The sequence below is a fragment of the Miscanthus floridulus genome, chromosome 10 (assembly GCF_019320115.1).
Source record: "Miscanthus floridulus cultivar M001 chromosome 10, ASM1932011v1, whole genome shotgun sequence".
In the NCBI taxonomy this organism is placed as follows: Eukaryota; Viridiplantae; Streptophyta; class Magnoliopsida; order Poales; family Poaceae; genus Miscanthus; species Miscanthus floridulus.
Genome location: NC_089589.1, coordinates 1,507,323 through 1,531,992, shown reverse-complemented (window position 1 = coordinate 1,531,992; position 24,670 = coordinate 1,507,323). Strand labels below are relative to the sequence as shown.

General features: G+C 48.6%; 4 protein-coding genes and 2 pseudogenes across 4 annotated transcripts; 5 read left to right on the top strand and 1 right to left on the bottom strand.

Annotated features, from left to right (window-relative positions):
- Positions 1 to 1,155: 1,155 nt before the first annotated feature.
- Positions 1,156 to 6,572, top strand: LOC136487400 (regulatory-associated protein of TOR 1-like). Its single transcript, XM_066484559.1, has 10 exons — positions 1,156 to 1,269; positions 1,349 to 1,406; positions 2,187 to 2,606; positions 2,719 to 3,060; positions 3,240 to 3,261; positions 3,350 to 3,474; positions 3,550 to 3,689; positions 5,819 to 5,892; positions 6,025 to 6,112; positions 6,237 to 6,572. The coding sequence occupies exons 1-10, from the start codon at positions 1,156 to 1,158 to the stop codon at positions 6,570 to 6,572; spliced, it is 1,719 nt and encodes a 572-aa protein (XP_066340656.1).
- Positions 6,573 to 7,851: 1,279 nt separating this feature from the next.
- Positions 7,852 to 8,980, top strand: LOC136487399 (pentatricopeptide repeat-containing protein At2g38420, mitochondrial-like). The gene has a single exon (XM_066484558.1). The coding sequence runs from the start codon at positions 7,852 to 7,854 to the stop codon at positions 8,953 to 8,955; it is 1,104 nt and encodes a 367-aa protein (XP_066340655.1). The 3' UTR covers positions 8,956 to 8,980.
- A 315-nt stretch (positions 8,981 to 9,295) lies between these two features.
- On the top strand, positions 9,296 to 12,394 carry LOC136487477 (double-stranded RNA-binding protein 8-like). Its single transcript, XM_066484603.1, has 4 exons — positions 9,296 to 9,465; positions 9,728 to 9,993; positions 11,070 to 11,283; positions 11,391 to 12,394. Exons 1-4 carry the CDS (start codon positions 9,375 to 9,377, stop codon positions 11,990 to 11,992), a joined length of 1,173 nt encoding a protein of 390 aa, XP_066340700.1. The 5' UTR covers positions 9,296 to 9,374; the 3' UTR covers positions 11,993 to 12,394.
- A 326-nt stretch (positions 12,395 to 12,720) lies between these two features.
- On the top strand, positions 12,721 to 15,122 carry LOC136487398 (uncharacterized; annotated as a pseudogene).
- Positions 15,123 to 15,778: 656 nt separating this feature from the next.
- LOC136487828 (putative pentatricopeptide repeat-containing protein At3g08820) lies at positions 15,779 to 17,897 on the top strand (annotated as a pseudogene).
- Positions 17,898 to 21,599: 3,702 nt separating this feature from the next.
- LOC136487476 (cation/H(+) antiporter 15-like) lies at positions 21,600 to 24,355 on the bottom strand. Its single transcript, XM_066484602.1, has one exon. It carries the CDS (start codon positions 24,190 to 24,192, stop codon positions 21,763 to 21,765), a length of 2,430 nt encoding a protein of 809 aa, XP_066340699.1. The 5' UTR covers positions 24,193 to 24,355; the 3' UTR covers positions 21,600 to 21,762.
- Positions 24,356 to 24,670: the final 315 nt, after the last annotated feature.

Genomic DNA, 24,670 nt, shown 5'->3' with positions numbered 1-24,670 from the left:
AACTCTCACTTGACCATGACAAGCCTAATGAGAAGGGTGGATACACACTTGCTACTCTCCTTGCACTAATGAGGCCTTAATCTTGGATTCTCAAATCTCAATCACCTCACTAGGCTCTTGCTCTCCTTTGCACTCTTAAGGGTGTTTCTTAGCCGAACAAATGGGCAAGAGTACCCCCTTGGATGAGTGGAGTAAGTATTTATACCCCCTCATTCAAAACATACCATTTGGGGGCTGAGTCATCACTTTGCGGGGTGAGCAGACACTCCGGTCAGTTATCCCCACCACTGTGTCAGAAAGAGCCATTAAGTTCTGACCGGACTCTGACCTACGTCCGGTCACAAAAATTGCTCTCTGGAACCTTACTGATGTTGACCGGACGCTGGCACCCAGAGTCCGATCACTTCGCTATTCAGCGTCTGGTCAGTTACCGGATCTTGACCAGCATTCGGTCAGCACTGACCGGACGCGTCCGATCAGGAAACTCTCTCTCTAGAACCTCTCTGGAGTTGATCGAACGTAGGCACCCAGCGTCCGGTCACTTTTCACTCAGCGTCCGGTCGCAACCAGATGGCTCCAGTTGATCAAATAAACTGACCGGACTCACCCTTCAGCGCCTGGTCAGTCGTTTGATCCTCCATTCACTTTCAACTCAAAATCCTTTGTGAATGAACTTTGCTCCAATTGATCTTAGGGCTACTCCTGAGCTACCTAGTGCTAGATTTAATAAGTGTGCACCACACCTAACCCACTAGACTCACTTAGGTCAAGCTACTAGTCCATACCCCTCTTAATAGTACGGCCAAAGGAAAAATAAAGTCCTAAACTACTCTAAGTGTCTCTTCAACACCAAACGACACTTAGAACTAGTCCATCCTTAACCTTGTCGTCCATCCTTTGAAAACCGAAATGATTTCCATCGACAGGGGCATGACAACCATGATTGCCCAATCAATTACCATTACCATGACCTAACTTAAATTACCTCTGCAAAACACACGTTAGTCATAGTAATCTCACGTTGTCATTAATCATCGAAACTCAACTAGGGGCCTAGATGCTTTCAAAGATGACCCTGTTGATGCTGATAGCCAAACCATTGATTCTCTAACTCAGCAAACAATCGATGGTAAGAAATTCTTATGCTCATTCTTGATGCTTGCAGACACCAGCATCGAAAGTCCAGAGCCAATTCAACCAAATGTTGAAAAAGATGTTGGCACATCATCGGTTGTTCCTTCTCCTCAGCCAGAGTCTCTTCCAAAAAAGGTATTGTGTTCCCCTCATCATTCATCTCATTGTCAACTCATTTGTCATTTCTAATAAGATTCCTTTTGTTTACATGTAGTCACTTAACTCTCCAGATCTGAGCTACTCCTTCAACTTTGAAGAATACATAGACGAAAGTGAGATTAGCTCATCAATCATTTCTTCCCAAGAGACTATCAGATGAGACAAAAAATCAGCCAATGCTCGAGAGAAATATAGCCGATTTGGTCCAGGATGCAGACCCAATGAGAAGAATCTTCTTGGCCATCAAGGATAATGTGACCCCAAATCTTGTTGAAGCCTTGATACCTATATCCAATATCGAAGACCAAGCTCCCAAGGTGAAAAAGGCTCAAAGAAATCTGATTGACCGTGAAACTTTGATGGCCAAAAAGAATTCTAACAAACAGGAAGCCAAAGAATTAGCACAGTTGATCGACAATTTTAAAAAGTCTTCTTCTAAAATTGAACCAGGACTAAATCAACTGAGAGTTAGGCGTGCTAAGCTTGAAAAAGAGTTGGAAAGTGTAAAAGCCACCATCGAACGTCATGAATCCAACTTGACTCAGATCCCCAATGCTATCAAACAGAAGAAGCAAGAAATGTTGACCAAGGTCAAAGAAGGCAACGCTATTCGCATCAGTCTTGAGAGCATTCCCGGATCAGCCGAAGAAGATAAACAACAAATTGCAGAAGTTGTACTATTCGGCTGAAAGCACTACAAGCAATTCATGATGCTCTTAACTTGTAATTTAAATTCCAGTATCTGTAGCACATAAACTTGATGATAACTGTTACTTTTTGGTTCGGCTAGAAGAGCCGATTTGAATTAGCCGATTTCCGATTTCCAGCTTTACTCTGACTTAACTGAATCTGAAAACGGCTTTTATCACAAAACCCTTCGAATTCCTTCTCAGTCATCAACGCTCTCCCCAGTGATAGCGGTGCCACTGGTCGTGATGGAAGAATTTCTACAAGCAGCCCAATTGCAACAAGTAGCATCATGCATGGCTCTCCCCAGTCAGATGATTCTTCCCAACACTCTGATTCAGGCATATTACTGAGGGAGAATGCAAGTAATGGTGGTCTCAGCTATGCTAGGCCGAGGCCTGTCGATAATGTCATTTATTCTCAATTTATATCAACTATGTGTTCTGTTTCTAAAGATCCTGACCCAAGAATTGCAAGTATTGGTCGGAGAGCACTGTCCCTTATAGATGTTGAACTAGTGATCATGAAAAATACTAGATTTAACAGTGGAGGTCCACATCGAGGAGAGACATCTTCGTCAAACTATGGAATGGCACGCTCTTCTTCTTGGCGTGATATGAATTCTGGTAAGTTATAACCACTTTACTTATGATGTGATTGGAAGTTGTAACACCTTGCCTCATTGGGTGTTCAGGGAAAGACAAGAATTGTTGACTTGAGTTTTCCTATATTTTTCAGGAAGCAACTCGATGAAATTTATGACCCCTCCTGTTAGCCCCCCTCATCAGCATGATTATCTTATAGGATTACGCCGAGTGTGTTCTATGGAGTTTGGACAGCATCCTATAAATTCACCTGATGGCTTAGCTGATCGCCTTTTAAGCTCTGCTGCAGGCCTCAGTAATAGAGAACCACTTCCCCAATCAACAATTTACAACTGGAGTTGTGGTCACTTCTCTAGGCCACTTTTAACTGTCTCCGATGATAATGAAGAAACCAATGCTAGAAGAGAAGAGAGAGAACGAATTGCACTAGATTACATCACTAAGTGCCAGCGCTCCTCTACGTGGATGTACATTTGTCTGCATTACATTATTGTTGTTGGTTTTCTTGATTATTTACCTGTTGTTTTTCTTGGTGGTTCACCCTGGGAATAGCAGCTTGCAAGATGACAAGCCAAATTGCTAGTTGGGATACAAGGTTTGAGTTGGGAACAAAAGCCGCTTTATTGTTGCCATTTTCTCCAATCGTCGTTGCAGCTGATGAAAATGAACAGATAAGGTGAAATTATTATTGCAATTAAAAATCCTAGTGCCTGAATGCCTAATATGCACTGATACAACTGTGCTGAAATTCTGTCTCATGCCAGAGTGTGGAACTACGACGATGCACTACCAGTGAACTCTTTTCAAAACCATAAGTTATCCGACAGAGGGCTATCCAAACTTTTGCTTATCAATGAGCTTGATGAGAGCTTGCTTTTGGCCGCCTCAAGTATGCCTCTCTTCTCTATGCTTCTCCTTCTATACTTAACTTCTGCCATTGCACCGTCTAATTTTTATGTTGCAGGTGATGGAAATGTACGTATATGGAAAAATTTTGCTAAAAAGGGAGGACAGAAACTTGTAACTGCTTTCTCATCAGTTCAGGGACATCGAGCTGCTGGTCGCAGTATTGTGATTGACTGGCAGCAGCAATCTGGTTATCTGGTACATCCTATTTTTTTCCCTGTAATCGTATTATTTTATTTTACGCATTCACAACCGAAGACCGGCTATTTGCTGGGTGCCAAGTGGATTGCCGAGTGTTTTTTTCGGACACTCGGCAAAGAGCTTAAACACTCGGCAAAGAAGCTTGCACTCGGCAAAAAAGCTCTTTGCCGAGTGTTTTTTTTTTTGACACTAGGCAAAGAAAATTTCAAAGCACATTTTGAAGCAGTAAATTAATTCAAATGAAAAAGTTTTCAACTACAAAGTTGTATAACTCATCAAGATGTACAATGTTTGTTTTGGTCTTTTCTTCATATAACAAAGTAAAAGTAAATTTGTTCATAAATCTAACATATCTCTCTTGTAGTTTATGAAACTACAAGAGAGATATATAAGATTTGTGAACAATGTTAGAACAACCATGTCGGATGAATAGATGATTAAACAACCAAAATAAACTTTGTAGATCTCGAAAAGTTATGAAACTTTGTAATTGGCAACTTTTTGATTTGAAATCATCTTGTCATGCAAAACTGTGTTTGAATTTCAAAAATTTTAAATTTGAACTTTTCAAACGACCTCGGATGGAAAAACAACCAAAATAAACTCTGTAGATCTCGAAAAGTTATGAAACATTGTAGTTGGCAACTTTTTGATTTGAAATCATCTTGTCATGCAAAACTGCGTTTGAATTTCAAAATTTTGAAATTCAAATTTTTTAAACGACCTCGGATGGAAAAACTTCCTAAACTAAAAGTGTAGATCTCGAAAAGTTATGAAACTTTGTAGTTTACAACTTTTTTATTTGAATTCGTTTAGGGCCTCAAACAAGCAATTTTCACTCGGTTTAGTATAATATGTGGGGAACCAAAACGGAATCTAGACATAGGTGGTAGTGTGGTGCAGTGGTTAGAGGAGGTGACGCGCGAGGGAGAGGTCGCCGGTTCGAATCCCGCCGGCCTCGTAGCCGCGAATTTTACGCGAAAAAATACCGGAGATGGACGGGCGCTGGCCGGTGGGGGCCTCCACCGATTAAAAAAATTCTCATTTTTTCGGGTTTTTTTCGGTTCCAACTTTACCGAGTGCCCGACAAAAGACAGACGCCTTTGCCGACCCATTTTTTGCCGAGTGGCCTTCGCCGAGTGCAGCGCTCGGCAAAGCCTTTGCCGAGTGTAAATTGGGCTTTACCGAGTGCCATACAAGTAACTTCTTTTTATTACTCCCTCCATTCCAAATTATAAGATGTTTTGGTTTTTCGAGATACATTGCTTTTAGTATGTATCTAGACATAGTGTATGTCTATGTGCATAGCAAAAACTACGCATCTAGAAAAGCCAAAACGTCTTATAATTTAAAACGAATTGAGTATTTGACTAGGCTATATGTTACACATTGTCACTGAAGAAATAACCATAGATATGTGATTCTGTGTTTTCTATTTTGCGGTTCATGCTGTGTACTTGATCTTCCCGTCATATTAATCAATAACTTAGAACATTGCTCTGTAACTGCGTTTCACCGCCAGTAATTAAGTGCCATGGAATCAAGGGTTTGTTTTTTATAGTGAAATTGTGACAAAAAAAAAATAGTACACATGGTAGGAAGGACTCTAGGTACATCTGCATGCGAGTTGCTAGTAGAGGTAAAGTGGAGTCACTATTCTTGCATGAGTAATGATTGTATGCATGGATCCTCCTAGACTCCTAATGATTATGTGCCATTCATATGGTTAAGATTTTATGCATGGAAGTGGCATTTGTTGTTGCTTTCTGTAGGAAAGTTGTTAGCTTGTCTTAAGTTGGTTGAACAATGTGAACAAGAGGTGAATTTGGCAAAGGATTTGCTCATGTTATGTCTTAAGCTATGACTTGTTTTTACTCATCAAAAAATAAGTACTGTCCTCCAGTAGTCCAGTGTAATGTTTTTTTTAGCTTATCTTGTTGTTATACTTTTATAGCATTTTAAAAGTTTGTTTCTCAAGAACACATTTTCATTCCATAGGTGTGAAATTAGCTGTTTGATTACTTTATATATTTCATTCTTGCTGCAGCAAGTTTTATGTTAATCTGGTTTGTGTTGATCTGTTCTTGAGATGTTGCTTGTTGCTTCTATTTCAGTCTGCATCTCAGGTCCGCTCCGGACACTTTGCTGCTGGTTTTGCTGATGGTTCTGTCAGGATATATGATGTTCGCTCTCCTGATAGGTAAGTACAGTAGTGTCTACATCCTCTGGCCTTGCATTTCATGCACATGTGCCCTATGAAATGTCCTGTTTCCTCTTTCTTTTCTGCCAACTTAATTATTTTTACTCTGAATATTCTTTTTCTACACTTTAGGCTTGTCTATGTGGCCAGCTGGCCGCATGCCCCAAGAACGGAAAAGGTTGTGGGCATAGGGTTTCAGCCTGGGTTTGATCCATACAAGGTAAATACTTCCACTGTACATTGCTATGTATTTTCGTTGTTGAAGCAACTAAGCAATTCTAGAGTTGTCTGGGCTTTCCTTAAGCTTTACAATGCTCCCTTTTGTATTATTTATGATATCACAGATTGTAAGTGCATCTCAAGCTGGAGACATTCAGTTTCTTGATGTTAGAAGGGCCACAGAACCCTACCTGACTATTGAGGCACACAGGGGTTCACTTACAGCATTAGCGGTTCATCGGCATGCCCCAGTTGTTGCTAGTGGCTCAGCCAAGCAGATGATTAAAGTGTTTAGTCTTGAAGGAGAGCAGTTGACGATTATTCACTACCAGCCATCTTTTATGGGTCAAAGAATAGGCAGTGTAAATTGCCTTTCTTTTCACCCATACAAATCACTCCTGGCTGCTGGTGCTGGTGATAATGGTCTTGTCTCTATCTATGCCGAGGAAAATTACAAGTAAGATGAGGCCTATATCTCATGACAATGCAGCCACAGTGCAACCGATAGGCCTTCCATTTTTAGCCAAGTGATGCTCCACAGCATGGTCCGGTTTCAAGATCCAAGATGATGGTAAGCCTTGTCACAGAGACAGTGTTGGTGGCGCCATGGCTTTCGGTGCATATATTGCCTGTTGGACGGTGTGTGCAATTTGTAAGATACAGTTAAGATTCATTAGCCTCCTTGCAGAAGGTTTGTGGACCCTACCCTGATCCTGCCATTGAACTTGGAGGCTCCCCCCAAATAATTAATCATACCTAGGTTAACCAAAATGTAAATAGCCAGCGAAGATTCGGGTTGTACTTTGCCAGCATTATTCCTTTTTCAATTGTAAAAAGGTCTGAAGATGCTTGATATGATAAACAGGGCTTGGTAGGGGTTGCTGCCTGGGCAAGTGGGGGGTTGTGCATATGGGCCCAGGTAGAATGGTTGCACATGTCTGCTCACAGACGTTGTTGGATAGATAGATGCATTTGTCCAGCTAATATAGCGCTAGATGGGGGTAGTATTGGCCTGCATGAATGAAGGAATGTTGTCGAGTGACTAGCATTGTAGCCCTTGGATAGATTGTCCGTTTGTATATATGAATCGTGTTTGTAAAGTTGCCAGCTTTCTGTCCCCCAAGTTGTGATCCGTGCAATGATGTGTTTTACGCTGGTGCATTCCAGCAGAGAGAGGTGCTGGAACAGTTGAAGGCGGTCTTGTGATCTGTAACCGTAATCTGCAGCGATGGTCACCGTGTTGTTGAGGTGGATTGATTGTAGAGGATATGTGAGTCTTTGATGAGTGATTGATTACCTCCCCCATTGCTGTTGTGCGCTCTAACAGAGAATGAGGCTTTACAGTAGGCTGCATTGTCAGAATTCAGATTACTTCGGGGAACCGTAAAGGAAGGCAGGCAAGGCATGGATTGTTTTGCATCATGAGTTGTCAGATGACCGTGGAGATACATATTTGTAGATGTGTTGTGGGAAGTGTGCTGAGTGAAAGATAAAATGTACTGTGAATCATGTGTTGATAAATGTTGTTGTAGGAGATCTCTTGTTGTAGTGTATAATTCACAACTCTGGCTGCTTTTATTTAAAGGAAAAACATCATGTGTGATCTTTTCCCTAATTGCAATGCAACTATGCAAGTTACCTGAGTCACAGAGCATAGTCTTAAACTGCAGCATCGCTGAGCATATAAGCTTCGTCGTAGTGGCGAGCGCGCGCCCACGCTTGCAGGAGTTCCAGTCCACGATGGCCGGGAGCCGCCACTCCGAACCGCGGTCTGACGCCACGGCCCACCAGCACCGCCTGCTGTCCACCCTGGCGCGCCACGGCCGCTTCGCCGCCGCCGCGACCCTCTTCTGCACGGCCCACCGCACGACGGGCGCCCTCAACGCCCTCCTAGCCGCGCTCTGCTGCTCCTCCTCCCGGTCCCCGACGCTCCTTCGCGCCGCCCCGGCCGTGCTCCTCCGGGCCGCGCCGCACGCGGCCCCCGACGCCGCCACGTTCCGCATCCTCACCTCCGCGCTCTGCCGCGCCGGCCAGCCCTCCGCCGCCGCGGACCTCCTCCGCTGCATGCCGCCGCTCCTCCTCGACCCGGACCCGCGCCACTGCCGCGCGGTCCTCGCCTCCCTCTGCCGCCGCCGGGGCGCCCCGGCCCGGGACACGCTCGCGTTCCTCGACGACATGCGCCGGTGGGGCGTCCCGCCGGCCCGGCCCGACCACCGCGCCGTCGTCGGCGCGCTCCTGCGCGAGGGGATGGCCGCCGAGGCGTACGAGGTCGTGGCTAGGCGGATGGACGGCGACGGCGTCGCCCCGGGCCTCCCGGAGTTCGAGCGGCTGCTCCGCGCCTTCCGCGACCGCGGACGGCTCGACGCCGTCGAGGAGGCGTTCGACGAAATGCTCCTGCGGGGGATCGTACCCTGCGCGCGTGTCTACGGCGTCTATCTCGGCGCGCTCTGCGACGGGGGCCACCTGGCCGCCGCGCGCCGCATGCTGGGGTGCATGGAGCGCGCCGGGTGCCCGCCAGACGCCCGGACGTTCGGCGTCGTCGCCGCCGGTTGCGTGGCCGCTGGGGACGTTGACGCCGCGAGGGAGGTGGCGAGGGAGGCCGTCGGGCGGGGCCTGCGCTGGGACGCGCCCGCGCTGTCGGAGCTGGTCGCCGCGCTGCGTGCCGGCGGCTGTCTCGCGCCGGCGCGTCCGCTGCTGCTGGACATCCTGCGGGACGGCTGCTGCGCTGCCCCGGTTGATGCGGCGGCGTTTGAGCGGCTGATTGGAGAAGGAGCGTCGTGCGCCGGCGGCGAGGGTCTGGGGGCCGAGACCGCCGGAGCGGTCGGCGAGACAGTGCCACCCTGACGTCAGTTTTGGTGGCGGCCGGACGCCCAACGATTGAGCTTTGTACTCCACTGCGTGCCATTCAATCATTTGCGGCGGGCACTGAACACTGACTGATTCATTGGCTCCTAGCAAATGCGGAGTACTGTAGTAGCTGGCCTCTTGTGCACTTTACAGCGTCATTACGCCGGTGTGTGTCCTTGCCGAGAGGCCGTCCCCGGCGACGGCGAGTGTTTGCTTCCGTGCTTCGGTTCTGAGGCAACAGCCACTGACATGTGGGTCCACCAGTCGGTGGGACCAGCTTGCCATTCGGACAAAACGCGAATTTTTGTTCTAATAAAAAATGCTACAGACACACGCGGGGGGAGGAAGGATTCCCCAAGAAGCACCGCACAGAACCCTCTGCTGCTCGCACCCTCACGCTCCAAGGCGGCGGCGCGATGGACGGCGGAGGCGCGGCATCGCCCGATGCCGCCATCTGCATCTCCCCTGGAGCTGGGGCCATCGTCGCGGTCGCCCCCGCCGGGATCAGTAAGTTGCCCCAACTCTTCCTCCCTTCCCTTCCCCTCTCGCCAAGCGCATCTCACTCTTGCCGATTCGCACAATTTCTGAGATGATAATGTGCTAGTGCCTCTACTTTACTCATACAGTTGCTTAGCTGTCCTGAGTGTATCTTGTCAGTCCATCCATAGCAGTGTGTCTGCAAACAGCTCGTTCCAAATTTCTCTTCTTATTCACCAACATTGTTATGCTGCTGTTTTCTTAGCTGTTTTGTGCTTTTGATTTGGGACAGGGGTTGAGAATTGCTACGTGTTCAAGAGCCGTCTGCAGGAGTATGCGCAAAAGGTTGGCATTCCAACCCCGGAGTACCATACGCTCAAAGAAGGGCCGTCCCATGAACCTGTCTTCAAGTCCACGGTATTCGTTAACAACACCAGGTATGAGTCGCTGCCTGGGTTCTTCAGCCGGAAGGCTGCAGAACAGTCGGCTGCGGAAGTTGCGCTCATGGAGATAGCCATGTCTGCTGCAGTGACTGAAACCAGAAGCATCCCAGCAGTTGTAAGTTACTCTTTTGTGCACATCTAAAAAAACTACTCTTTTTTTTTGCAGATGTGCTGTCTAAAGATTCTAATTGTACACAACATTATCATCCAAAAGGATTTTTTTTTTGTTCTTTGAAATTCAAGGTGTATGTAAATGCCTAAAAGGAAAAAACAAACTGCCTCATTCATAGTTATGCTGCCACCCAGAACATTTGCATGCTTCTTCAAAATACATAGGTCCAATCCTATCTAGTACTTGATGTGCTTTCTTCACTTCTTTTATTTTTATGGATGTGAGAGTGTCTGAAGTATCCTATATTAAGGGGGTGTTTGGATCCAGTGACTAAAATTTAGGAGGTATGTCGGGAGGATGTTGTATGGGGTATTTGGATACTAATAAAAAAACAAATTACATAATCCGTCAGTACTCCACGAGATGGATTTTTTAAGCCTAATTAATCCGTCATTAGCATATGTTTACTGTAGCAAAACATTGTCAAATCATGGACTAATTAGGATTAAAAGATTCATCTCGTAAATTAGTCGCAAACTATGCAATTAGTTTCGTAATTAGTCTATATTTAATACTCCATGCATGTGTCCAAACATTCGATGGGACAGCGACTAAAATTTAGGAGGGGCAACCAAACACCCCCTAACTTGGCATTGCGAACCTTCTATGAAATTTATTGCAAGTATGCTAATATCACCTACTTCTTTTCAGCTAAGTAAATTAGTTTAACTGTGTTTGTCTAGTGGTACCTGAGTACTGTAACAAAAGTTTGTTTTAGGTTTCATGCAATTTGCACAATAATATTCTTTGGTCTTATTATTTATTTGTAATTATTAATGCTCTCAATCACACCAAGGTCCCCCCTAATACTGGGAAATAGTTATGAAGATGCTTGCGAACTTGTTCTGCCCAGTTTATGAACCATGAACTATGCATATGTCACAACATGGTGATTAAATTAAGTTACCATGAACCATTCATAGCTCAATTTATGAATTCGGATGATGAAATTAGCATAGCATTGCAGGATCTTTTCTTGATTGACATGGTCTGATGATACATCTCACTATGCTTTGCAGCAAGAAACTGGCCTTTGCAAGAATCTTCTTCAGGAGTATGCTCAGAAGAAGAATTACGCCATTCCATCTTATATTTGCACTAAACAAGCTTCAGGTGTAGCTCCTTTCATATGCAGTGTTGAGATTGGTGGCATACTATACATTGGTGCTGCAGCTAGAACAAAGAAGGAGGCAGAGATAAAAGCTGCCCGAACTGCTCTTCTTGCAATCCAGGGTAATTTTCTTAGCATTCAATTCAAGTGCATCCATTGTGCAAACATTATCACTCCTTCCTCGCTCTGGCCTGGATTTTGGGTCTTAAATGGGCAATGTTTGGTGCAGGTCAATCAGAAGGTGATGGTGCCAAAAACTACATTGTTGTTCCTGGACAAAGGCCGGTTAAGGAGACAGATAAAAAGCCAATTGAAACCCCCAAACCACTCAAAGTCAAGAAACGTGGTTCCAGGAGGAAATGGAACAAGCGGAAATTCATGGGGATGGCTGACCAAATTGCTGAAAAGGATGTAGAGGGGCTTGGAATGCTTGTACAGTATGACTATGAGGAGGCTAGAAGAATAGAATATGAGTTACCCGGAGATACTGCAATGGTTCAATTTAACAAGGAAGTTATAATGATGCAACCTGGTGAGGGAGATATGATACTACAACTGGAGCCACCCAGAGATCCTACAGAGGTCCAACATAACAAGGAAGCTAGGAGTGTTGAACAGGACCCACCCATCAACGCTGAAGCAGTGAAGCCTAACAATGAAGCTATAACTATAGAGCATGAGTCAGTGAGCGCCTACGTAGCATTGCGATCTAATGGGGATTCTACAGATGTGAAGGAGGCACCAAGCAGTTCCTCAATGATGCAGGGTGAGGAATCGGAAACTACAAGGCAAGAAGCACCTCACACTGGTGAACGGGTCCAACCTAACTAGGAACCTATTTTTAGAGAAAGCAAAATTCTCCTGAACAGGAAGACCAAAATGTAGGAAATGCATGCATTGCTGTAGGCAAATAAGTCCACTGGAGGTATATGAGCCTAAAATAATTTTGTGGTGATTGACTCCTATTGTAAGGGCCTTCCAGTGGTGTGTATGGGCACGCCAAAAACTGAATTTTCCAATTAGAGAGAATTGGGGGTGGGGAAGAGGGTGTCTTCTGTGTGCCTGTGGAGGGAGTATGTGAACTGATGTAGCTAGTTTATGTCTGTAAGTCTGTTACCATTAGCTAATTGTATGTGGTCATGTTTTCCCTGTCATATTGGTGATCGTAACCGATCCAAGACTCCACTAGGCCACTGGATGGTTGCTTAATTGATGTTATTCATTATCTTTTTAGTTCTCCCCTGTCAAATTATGAATGGACAATAAGAAAACAGAACAGTATCGAAGGACCAAACGGTAGCTGCTCTAACCTATTTTCAGGAATATTTGCGTGTGGCAGTTTGTTATCAAAATGCCCGGTAAAAAAGTATTCACTACTTACATTCACTGCGATGCAAAGTGCCGCTGCCTGCCTCCTATATAAGCAGCATCTCTGAATGGCTAATATCTCAACACTAACGTAAGCATTCACTGTAACCTTGCGCCTTCTGCATTCGATTCTCAGCTACCTTCCTCGTGGTGTCCTCTGCAGACTACCAGTCTCCATCTTCATCGTAGACATGAGACAGCCAGACATACGCTCCATCACTGTCCGGCTCCACTCCATTCTCAGGATCTGCTCTGCTGCAAGCACACTTGAGCTCTTTGCTCTATGGTTCCGGCAACCGCTCATCAGCGACCTCCATATTGCAGGACATGGTTGGAATCATGGCATTGCCGACAGAAGCTTTGTCTGCATTGCCTCGATAACGTTGGTCATGGCTCTTTCCATCGTGGTCTTGTTGGAGCTTGGAAGGCCGACAAAGCAGCTGCTGATAGGTGAACTCATCCGAGCAAACCAAGCTGCGGAAGAGCCTCAATGCATCTGCACTGCAGGCCTATATTCGAACTCGATTCGGACCTGGGACGGGAGTAACGGGACCTGATCGACCCAGCCGACATCGCTCATATATGCCAACCGGTGGCCGCAGAAGAGGAACAGAGCATCCACGATCCATCCCCTCGCCGTCGCCGCCTCCAGACTAGGGATTGCCGTAGGGGAGCGGGTCGGTCGGACGGGAAAGGAGAGAAAATACTAGCCCCGGCGACATGCCGAGCAGTGGCGGAGGAACCGGAGTAGTAGCAGGCGAAGGGAAGAAGAAGAGGGATGGGCGGCGGCGGCAGCACCGTGAGTCTAGCCCGCCGCCGCCGGACCACCCTTACGAGTACATCATGATCCCGGGGGGCGGCCGCTTCGACATCCCTGAAGGAAGAGTGGATCCAGTTCTTTGAGGAAGCTGCCAGAGCCACCAGGGAGGCCATCGCGCGCTACGGCGACGGCCGTCCAGCCGACGGCATCAACCGTGCCATGATGCTGCCCGACAGCACCCACCGCGACGGCGCCGTCTACAGCGTCACCGGCGGCTGGCATAAGACCTACCGCATCGCCGACACCGATGAGAGTAAGCGAATAATATCAATTTCTTTACAAAATGTGCACCTCGGCTGAAATACAACAACACTGTGGGCAAATTAATGTTTGTCTTAGTTCACTTCACTTGAGTAAAGTTGTGATTCACTGATTCATGAATTTAGTAAGTCTTTTACATGTGAATGTTTTTTTTCTCTTAACTCTGGATATAATTTACAAACAAGTTTTTTTTTCATTGCATTAACTTATGCAATCTATCTGCTCTCGAAATTGTATCATCATAATAGCTTCTTTTCCTGTATGTCATGTGAAGCCCAATTGGAGGCAGCAACCCTTTCCAACCCAAGCAATTGCTATCCGAATCAGGAAACTTGTTGCCAACATATCCCGCGAGCAATGATGCAAATATTTTCCATAGAATTGGGTAAACTTTCAATGGATAACGGTCCAGTGCAGATTTATGGATATATAGCTGTACGAGACACTCGGGACCCGTTACGCAACTATGTATTTAATCGAAGCAGGGCTGATCCCATCACATTGGAGCAGGTAAAGCATATATCTTAATTATCGGTTATGAACTCATGAATAAATGCACAAAGTTTGCTTGATCTATTCTACTAAAGTTCTAGAAATATTCATTTTTTTTCATGATGAAGCCTTTACTAAAATGTTTATTTTGATCTGATAGGGTTCTCCTATAGAGATGATTGGTCCTAAGCGAGGTATTGATATGTCCTCTGGTGTACTAATAGAGTTTGGTATGAAGATTAAGAAAGGAGAACAAGAATTAGATGACACACAGTTAATCGATGGAATAACAGATTTCGATGAATTAACCACACCATCATTCAAACCGTTCTTGAGTCGTATCGATGGTGTTGGTGGTGCGGTTGACATAACATTAGCTATGTTTCACTTCGCCGTGGAGGCAACAATAGAAGTGGACATAGCACAGGTTTATGAAAATGGCTTCCATCTGGTCCTTACTTCATCAGTAAGTGGACTAGTAGTAGAGAAAGAAATCCAGCTCTTTGATGGCGTTGTTGGTCGGCCATGTGCATTAACAAGGTTTGTTGTTGCCGTGAAGCTACATGCTTTGATGCATTTGAAGTTCAAGTTTGTTGATGATGCCATCGCCAATGAAGCTGAACGTTGTGCCTCCTTCAAAGCAAAGCAGCATGGATATGATAATCAACAATTACAGCATAATGGGGCATCTGTCATGGTGAAAGTGAGTTGGTCAACTTTTGTGTCGTTTGTGATCAAGAAACGATTGCCGGTTTGCTATACCGACTTCGAGCAGATCCAAATCTTAATGTTATATACTAGAAATGAGAAGACTGAATCCCAATTCCTCCTTTGTTTGCTGAGGTGAACATGCCTGGGAAGTACATTATATTTCTGTGGAATGCAACCAGGATGCTGTAGTATAGAATATTAACATGTAGAAGATGAAGGAAAGAGATTAATAGTATGCAAGAGATGATTTTGGGTGATGAGAAATTGGTGAAATTTTGTGTGATGGTATGCCTTGGAGTGCTTGTGCTTTTGTTGGCTGGCACATTTATTTTGTGAATGCTGAAATGAAGTGGCTTGCATCTGTTTGTTTTGTTTTGGGATAGAGAAAAGATACTGGAGATCTCTGCTAGTTTATAGCGCTTGATGAATGAAGTGGCTTGCCACTCGCACGTACGCCGTACGGGATCTGGTGCAGTATCTCTGTTTGGTTGTATCCTTCGTCAAAGGAGGAGACGAGGCCGTCAAAGGAGGAGACGAGGCGACGAGGACGCATGATGCTTAAGGTTTCAAGGTGCCGGAAGTTCATGATGCTTATTAAGGTTTCAACTAGTCAAGGCACAGGATGGCTGAACTGACAAGCAGGCAGGGAGCGACACCTTGGAAATGATGTTATCTCAACTCAATCTGACCAGAATCAGAGTGCACCAACTGAAACTCTGCAGCCTTGCACTTTGCCTGCCCATCTTGAGCTCTTGACTTTCCAGTGCTATTCTCTGCTGAAATCTTGTGACGGTTTCAAGCACCAGCAACAAGACCAGGATGATGAAGTTTCAGCAGCAACCTGCTGCCAACTTTGACAGGGGGTCAATACTCCACAAAGAATGCACACCAAGCTAGTAATCCCTTTCGTTGCAGTTAAGAATGCACACCAAATCAGATCAAGCAGCAACGTGTACAACTAGTAGCTTCAGACCAAGCTCTCACTGACGGGGAGCGCCCGTATTATGGTATGTCGGGCGCCGCCGACGCCGAGGCCATCCGCCGCCTCCTGCTCACAGGCGTCAGCCCCAGCAGCCACCTGCCACCGCTCACCGTCAAGCACATCCACGGCCGCCTCCTGCGCCTGGACCTCCTCCTCACAGACCTCTCCCCGCTCCTCCTGCGCGACCTCTCCTCCTCCGGCCTGCACCTCCACGCCCTCCGCCTCCACTCCCTCCTCCCCAGCCCCTCCCACCTCACCTTCCCCTTCGCGATCAAGTCCGCCTCCCGGCTCCCGGACCCGCTCACCGCGGGGGCACAGCTCCACGCCCGCTCCCTCAAGCTCCCCTCCCACTCCAACCCGCACGTCCTCACCTCCCTCCTCAACCTCTACGCGAGATGCGGCCGCTTGCACGACGCCCAGAAGGCGTTCGACGAACTGCCCCAGCCCAGCACGGTCTCCTGGACCGCGCTCATCACCGCGTACATGGACGCGGGCGCGCGCAGGAGGCCGTCGGAGTTGCGAGGACCGCGTTCGCGAGTGGCATGCGCCCTGACAGCTTCACGGCTGTGCGGGTCCTGACCGCGTGCGCTCGTGTCGCTGATTTGGTGACTGGGGAGGATGTGTGGAGGGCGGCGGAGAAGGAGGGAATCGCTGGGAACGTGTTCGTGGCAACTGCGGCGTTGGACTTGTATGTCAAGTGCGGGGAAATGGAGAAGGCGAGGGAAGTGTTTGACAGCATGAAGAACAAGGATGTGGTGGCTTGGGGTGCAATGGTTGGGGGATACGCCTCCAACGGGCATCCACGGGAGGCTCTGGAACTGTTCTTCGCAATGCAGGTGGAGGGAATGAGGCCAGATTGTTATACAGTGGCTGGGGCGCTCTCAGCGTGCACAAGGTTAGGTGCACTGGATTTGGGGCGGCGGGTAGTTGGGATGCTGCAGTGGGATGAAGTTCTTGGCAACCCAGTCCTTGCTACTGCACTGATTGATATGTATGCCAAGTGCGGGAGCACAGGTGAGGCGTGGATGGTGTTCCAGGAGATGAGGAAGAGAGACATCATTGTCTGGAATGCAATGATCTTGGGGCTCGGCATGACTGGCCATGAGAAGATTGCCTTTGCGCTTGTTGGCCGGATGAAGAAGTCAGGTATGACACTGAATGATAATACATTCATCGGATTGCTCTGCAGCTGTACACATACCGGCCTTGTAAAAGATGGGCAGCGCTATTTTCGTAACATGACTCAGTTGTACGGCATAAGACCTAGGATTGAGCATTATGGTATTATGGTTGACCTGCTCAGTCGTGCGGGGTTGCTAGAGGAGGCTCATCAGTTAATTCAAGACATGCCAATGCAGGCGAATGCTGTTGTATGGGGAGCACTCCTTGGTGGGTGCAAGATCCACCGGAATGCTGACCTTGCTGAACATGTGTTGAAGCAGCTCATCCAATTGGAGCCATGGAATTCTGGAAATTATGTCATGCTTTCTAACATATACTCTAACAGTGGAAGATGGGAAGATGCCGCAAAGCTCAGGTTGGAAATGAAGGCAAAGGGGGTTGAGAAAGTCCCTGCATCTAGCTGGGTTGAACTTGATGGTAAGGTCAACGAGTTCCATGTTGGAGACAGATCACATCCCCACTCAGACAAAATTTATGCAAAGCGCGATGAATTAGGCATGGAAATGAAGGCCATGGGTTATAAACCGACTACCGAGGTGGTGATGTTTGACATTGAAAATGAGGAGAAGGAACACACGCTAGTGCATCACAGTGAGAAGATTGCCATTGCATTCGGCCTCCTGACTACTGAACCAGGTGAGACCATTAGGGTCACCAAAAACCTCCAAGTATGCAGTGACTGCCACTCTGCCATCAAGCTCATATCGAGGATAACCTGTCGCGAAATCATTGTTCGAGATAACAATCGATTTCATTGCTTTAGAGATGGCTATTGCTCTTGCAATGACTATTGGTAGTATACAGATGGCTTCTTTTTGCAATATTGACAGTGTGTAGAGTTGGAGCATCTGCATTTTCATCTAATGTAAAACTGTAGTCATCTAGAGCTGGGACTGGAGCATAGTTACTAGCACAATGCATGGCAGATTGGTATGTAGTTCCCTTTCCATTCATTTCACTGAAAGAAATTGATAGTTTTCTGATTTCTGCTCTTGTATTTTATTTGTAATCTACTTCAGAAATTAAAATGGCCAAAATACTGCTTAATTTTATGCTTTCCCTCTCTGTTTGTGTCAGATTGTGAATAAAGGGCTTAGGCATCATAAATAGTTTATAATAAATACACTTTATTTCTCAACGGTGTTGTCACCCATTGAACTGTGATTTTTTTTTTAACTATATTGCCTGTTTATGTTCTTTTACCCCAAAACTGATGCCATTTCACATGTTAAGTTTCTACAATGTGTGTTGCTTTCAGATGCTGGTATTTCAGACATTTGGTTTCTATTGGGTTGGTTGTAATGGCATGGATTAGTTCATCATTCTTGTTACAAATTCACTACTTGGTTCTTGCGGACTACAAGTCATCTGTACATTATCACTGCAGAAGAGAGAACCTACCAACATCCAACTGTACATTTTGGATTTTGGTTACTGACACACATTCATTTGCAGCAAGCTGCTTAAGAGCCTCAGTACCAAACTACGTGGCTGTCAGATCCCTGAGAGCTAGAAAGCTCCATCAGTAAACCTGAATGGCACTGTCTCTTGCATTTCACTTGTTTTTTCTCTAATCCCATGGCTTCTGATGGGGCTTCTTTGATGCCCAGAGTCCTAGGCCTGTAGCTTTTGCCTCTTTCTGCCACTGCAAAGCAAAAAATTCAAAATGTTAGTGAAAAACTTCTATCGGCATAACCATATGCCCTGTAAGCCATCATATCTAGATATAGTTCTCAGTTTGGATGATCATGCATGATACGTATAGCCCTTGTTTAAAGTTGTGCTGCAAAACTGCAGAACCATATGCATGCCCTGGTGGAGTTGCTCCGTCGATAGCGATCCATTGACATGAGATTCCAGAGGCTTAATAAAAAAAAATATTACACGATAAATCTAAGAGCAAAATTTTGTTTTCTTAATCTATGTATAAAAAGTTAAGTATTGATGATTAAAGGTAAACAAGGAATTGACCCACAGCAATCATAAATGAATTTATATTTGTGATCACGTAAAGTACCCTGCTTAGATAAGTTAACATAAGTATTTTATCAAACCTATAGATGTTCAAATTAATAGCATTCTGCTTTTTATGTAGACGTCCAAAACGTGTTTGGTACCGAGCCAACATGGCGTGAATCTCAAGTAGAAAGAAAGAAGAGACAATTACCTGTACGCCATTATAAAAGTTCGAAATGATCTACGTGCCATTAAAATTTTGAAAAGTTCCTCAGTACCCTCGCCCGAAGTTTCTTTTACCTACGTGCCACTTTCGTTAGTTTTCCTTGGAACAGCAAGCGGAAAAGACGATTTTGCCCTCAGTTATAGAATGCATCAAAATTTTTATTCTTTCCTCAGGTGCCACTGTAACATCCTGTGATTCAAAAAACTTCACTTTTTTTCTCTGTACCATTATAAAAAAAACCATGGTAACAGCTTGTACGTGTGCATGTGAAAAACTTTAATAATTATAATAAATTCGAAATGCATCTGTAACTTTCTATGATTCAAAAAACTTCACTTTTTTCTCTGTACCATTATGAAAAAAATCACGGTAACAGCTTGTACATGTGCATGTGAAAAACTTTAATAATCATAGGAAGTTACAGATGCATTTCGAATTTATTATAATTATTAAAGTTTTTCACATGCACACATACAAGCTGTTACCATGATTTTTTTCATAATGGTACAGAGAAAAAAGTGAAGTTGGATGCATTTTGAATTTATTATAATTATTAAAAAATTTCACATGCACACGTATAAGCTGTTACCATGATTTTTTTCATAATGGTACAGAGAAAAAAGTAAAGTTTTTTGAATCACAGGATGTTACAGTGGCACCTGAGGAAAGAATGAAAATTTTGATGCATTCTATAACTGAGGGCAAAATCATCTTTTCCGCGTGCTGTTACAAGAAAAACTAACGAAAGTGGCACGTAGATAAAAAAAACTTCGGACGAGGGTACTGAGAAACTTTTCAAAATTTCAATGGCACGTAGATCATTTCGAACTTTTATAATGGCGTACAGGTAAAAGGCCCAAGAAAGATTCGACTCTGCAGTAAGGCATTGCTGAGAGTGAGAAACAAAACAAAGCAGTGTGCAACTTTGTTGGCGCCAAGAAGAGTTGTTAGATGAGTGGCGCTTCATTTGTTGTTTGCTTTGTTTTAAAATTGGGAGAATTATCTATTTGGCACTGAAACAAACAAGTGTTTCGTATTTGACACTCGAAAATTTGAACTTTCTTATCTGGCATCAAGTTGAAATTTCCTTTCGTAAACAGCACTGCCGTCCATTTAGGACAGTAACGGTGTCAAGTGACTGGCAAAAGGACATGAATACCCTTGTCGGCTGCCATGTCGCCCTGCCTCTGTCGTGCTCGACTTGGCCGCCACCGTCGCAGTTCCTCTCTCGAACGACTCGGCTGCCGCGGTCGCAGCTACGTCCATGCCCACCGGCCGACCCGCTCCGCGCAGCCACGCCCTACGCGTCCGCCGCAGTCGTCCCCTCGCGCTCGCCTCCCACGTGCCGCCGGCCTACGGGCTCACCGCAGCGGCTGGCCGGAGCTCTGCTGCTGCTCGGCGGCGCTTCACGCGAGCTTGAAGAGAGAGAGAGAGAGAGAGAGCAGAGAAGACCAAGAAGAAGCTGCTCGCCTGTGTGCTACTGCGCCGCCACCGGAAGAGAAGGCAGCCGCGCCATGGCCGGCGCGCGCGCGCGAGCAGGGCGCCAAGCTGCTGTCGGGCAAGGGCGCGAGCGAGCTGCCGAGCCGCCGCCGGTCTCGCGCGCAGGGGCCAGGACGGCCTTGCCGGCGACCGGAGCTAGCGCAGGCGGCGGCTATGTCCAGGCAACACACAGAGGATGAGTGAATCGACGACACTCCACATGAGCCGGTCGAAATCGAAGAAGAATTGATGGCGCTGCACAGGAGCTGGCCGAAATCGAAGAAGATGGTGGCGTCCATGGAGTTCTCACCCAGCGCCGGTGACGCAGCCCATGATTCGGGAGGTGGTGAGGTACCTAGACGGCGGTGAGGTTGGCCGTAGCTGCTCGTCATCCGCCGCTGTGGCCACAACTCCGGCGATGGAGTTCCGGCCACAGTAGATCGAGATGGAGGGAGAGGGAGAGGGGAGGGGGGCCGCCCGTGCCATGCCGGGCCGCCGCGGCGCGCCACCTCGCCAGAGGACAGCCAACGCGGCGGGCCTGGACGGTGCATCGGCACACCGAGAGAGGGGAGAGAGAGAGAGGCGGCGTGACGGCGGCGCGCCATGCCGAGCCAGGCTCGCCCGGCGCCGGGGCCCACGGCCACGCGCAGCGCATGGAGGCCGTCGCGTTCGGGGCCCGCCACAGCGCCGCCACCTCGGGAGAGGGGAAGGGGAGGCGATGGGAGCAACTACGACGGCAGCGGCGGTTGCATGGGCAGCGTGGAGGGAGGTAGAGGCGTAGCGGCGTGGGAGTCTTCTGTGCAAGGTACATCGGATATAGGAAAAAAAATTGACATGGTCAAACCAGTCAACTAACAGATTGATCAATGAAAATGGACGGCAGTGCCATTTACGAAAGGAAATTTCAACTTGACGCCAGATAAGAAAGTTCAAATATTCGAGTGGCAAATACGAAACGCTGATTTATTTCGGTGCCAAATAGATAATTCTCCCTTTAAAATTAGCAGAGTAAATTTAGGATCCCTTCTAGCTGATGAACTGATTACAATTACAAGTACAAGAGAAAAGATTCACAAAATTTCAGCAGCGAAAGGAAAAAAACGACGATCGATCGATGGATCCTTCTAATCATTGACGGAGCTTCCGACGGCGGCCATTTTCTTGGGCGGCTGCTGCTGGATGACGAGGATGGAGACCTTGGACGCGAACTCCGCAGAGGCCAGCATGTCCCCCAGCACACCCAGCTCCGGGAACTCGCTCCACTCCGACAGCCCGCTGGTGAGCGCCGTCGACCCCTCCGGGTCGCCTTCGCTCTCCCCGCCGCGGCGCCCCACGATGAGCAGGTCGAACTTCTCGCTCATGGCGCGCACCACCGACGCGGTGCCCTCCGCGTCCTCCACCGTCTTCTCCACGTACACCACCCGCTCGTTGTCCCTGTGCCTGGCCCAGAACTCCTGCAGCAGCTCCTCGTCCCGCGCCTCGTCTTGCCCGCCCATCCCAACCCAGTTCCGGAGCTTGAACCGCACCACCGTCAGCGACATGGTCCCGGCCTCCGGCATCCTCGCCGCGTACGCCAGCGCCTCGCGGTCGTCGGCGCCGCCCAGGAAGTAGAGCGCCGCGCGCTGGAGCAGGCTGTTGGCGGCGGTGGCGCACGCCGACCCGGACGCGAGGCCGTGGTCCACGAGGATGGCGACGGAGCAGGGCGCGTACTGCAGCACGCTCCGGTTGATGGAGCGGATGGCGTTGTTGGCCGTGCTGCGTGCGCCGTCGGAGGACTTGTGGAAGGGGAGCAGGATGAGGTTGGCCTTCCGGCTGTGCGCCAGCGAGCACACGTCATGGTGCATCGAGCTGAAGGGCGCCTGCGTCACGTACGGGCTCACCGTCACCGCCCCCGGCGCCGCCTGCTGCTCGAAGTACCGGAACGCGTTCACGATGCGGTCCGACGGCGTCGGGTTGCCGCCGCTGTTGGACGACCTCGTGCTCTTCCGGTGGGGCTTCAGCACGGACGCGGCGCGGCCGACGAGCTCCGTGAGGTGGAGCACGATGAGCGACATGGGCGAGTCGCGGGAGGAACCCGACGCCTCCAGCAGGTCGATCAGCGGCGCCGCGTGGTCCTCGCTGTAGAGGCAGGTGAGCACGCGGAGGTCGGCGCTGAGGCGCGCGTGCTCCAGCGACCGCCGCTTCGCCCGCGCGAACTGTCCCGACGGGTCGTACAGCAGCTTGATCAGCGGCGTGGACACGGCGGTGATGAGCACCATGGACATGGTGAGCGTCGAGTAGTGCTCCGCCGTCGCCTTCATGGTGTCGCCCCAGTTGTTGATGGCCGCCACCTCCACGATGCCCCGGATGTTGAGCATGAGGGCCAGCACGATGGCGTCCCGGAACGGCATGGTGAAGAAGAGCCCCGCGGCGACGCAGCCGACGAGCTTGCCCGACACGCAGAGCGCCACGAACAGCTCCAGCGCGCACCACTTCTCCGAGGCCTCGGACTTGGTGAACTCGGCGAGGTCGGTGCGGTAGCCGGAGAGCGCCATGTAGACGGGCAGGAAGAGCGCGATGAAGAAGGAGTCGAGGCGCTCCGTCATGGTGGCGCCGATAGGCATGCCGCCGGGGAGCGCCAGCCCCAGCATCATGGGCCCGATCATGTACTTGAACCCGATGGCGTCCGTCACCAGCGCCGACAGCAGCGCGGCGATGACCACCACCACGAAGGAGCCCTCGGAGAGGAGCGCCCCCGTCGGGGTGCGCTTGTACGCGATGTAGCGGCCGGCGGGGCGCGCGACGAAGCCGACGAAGAGCACGAACGCGACGAAGGAGGCGAGGATCTTGGCCGTGAACGCCGGCGACCTGGCATCGCCGATGAGGATAACCGCGGCAGTGCAGGCGCGGATGAACCAGGAGGTGACGTCGGTGATGAGCGACGCCGTGAGCGCGATGCGGCCGAGGTCGGTGTTGAGGAGGTCGAGGTCGGAGAGCGCGTCGGCGATGACGGGGAACGAGGAGAGGGAGAGGCGGACGGCGAGCTCGGTGACGAGCGAGGAGCCCTTCAGGTCCTCGGGCAGTGTGGGCTGGAGCGCGTGGAAGACGGGCAGGGTGACGGCGAGCGGGACGACGGCGCCCATGATGCCGACGGCCACGGCGCGGCCGCTGGGCCGGCGGAGGAGGCTGAGGTCGGTCTTGACGCCCATGGAGAAGAGGAAAAGGATGAGCGCCACCAGGGACACGCTCTCGAGGATGTAGGTGCCGCGCTCGGAGAAGAGCACGTCGCGGAAGGACGCGCTGCGGCCCAGCACGGAGGGCCCCAGGAAGATGCCGACGAGCATGTGGGTGACGAAGCGCGACTGGCCGAGGCGGCGGAGCACGAGGTGCGCGGCCGCGGAGAGGACCAGGATGACGGAGACCTGCACGAGGAGGAGCGGCAGGGAGAAGCGTAGCGGCTGGTCGCCCAGGAACATGCCCTGCGAGTTCACCAGGTTGTTGTCGTAGCACGCCGCCGCCAGCGGCTTCACCGTCGGCTCCAGCGCCCGCGACGTCAGGTTCGCCACCGCCGTCATCTCGCTCTCCGGCGGCCTCTCTGTTGGAATTGGATGCTAATTAAGTGATGATCTTGTCAGCTACTACCTAGGCTGCGTGCGCCATTGCATTGGTTGCTGCCATTTGCTTGGAAATTGGAATTGGATCGATCCGGCTTGCTCTTGTGTTTCTGGGCAACGAGGGCATCAATTCAGTGTGGCTGTGAGACACTTCTTTCTTTTTCAGAACGATTGGCTGTGAGACACTGAAGGGCAATGCACGCATGGCAGAGGAGGGGCTTTTGATTTGCCTATTTTTATCTGTGGATGAGAGGGACAATAGACGGAGCCTGAAGATATTGGTCCATAAATAGAAATAAAGATGACTGTAACAATATTTGAAAGAACAATTACATGCAGGGGAGTTGCAGTTGAAGGCAAATATTGGATTAGACTGAATTATTTTAAACGAATTGGACTGAATTTTTGTACTGCACAAGCCTGAAGATATGGGATGAAG

Coding starts and splice junctions, on each gene's coding strand:
- LOC136487400 (XM_066484559.1), top strand. CDS start 1,156: ATGCTTGCAGACACCAGCATCGAAAGTCCAGAGCCAATTCAACCAAAT. Junction 2,607..2,718: donor TTGGCGTGATATGAATTCTG/GTAAGTTATAAC, acceptor TATATTTTTCAG/GAAGCAACTCGATGAAATTT. Junction 5,893..6,024: donor GATGTTCGCTCTCCTGATAG/GTAAGTACAGTA, acceptor TCTACACTTTAG/GCTTGTCTATGTGGCCAGCT.
- LOC136487399 (XM_066484558.1), top strand. CDS start 7,852: ATGGCCGGGAGCCGCCACTCCGAACCGCGGTCTGACGCCACGGCCCAC.
- LOC136487477 (XM_066484603.1), top strand. CDS start 9,375: ATGGACGGCGGAGGCGCGGCATCGCCCGATGCCGCCATCTGCATCTCC. Junction 9,466..9,727: donor GGTCGCCCCCGCCGGGATCA/GTAAGTTGCCCC, acceptor GATTTGGGACAG/GGGTTGAGAATTGCTACGTG. Junction 11,284..11,390: donor TGCTCTTCTTGCAATCCAGG/GTAATTTTCTTA, acceptor TGTTTGGTGCAG/GTCAATCAGAAGGTGATGGT.
- LOC136487476 (XM_066484602.1), bottom strand. CDS start 24,192: ATGACGGCGGTGGCGAACCTGACGTCGCGGGCGCTGGAGCCGACGGTG.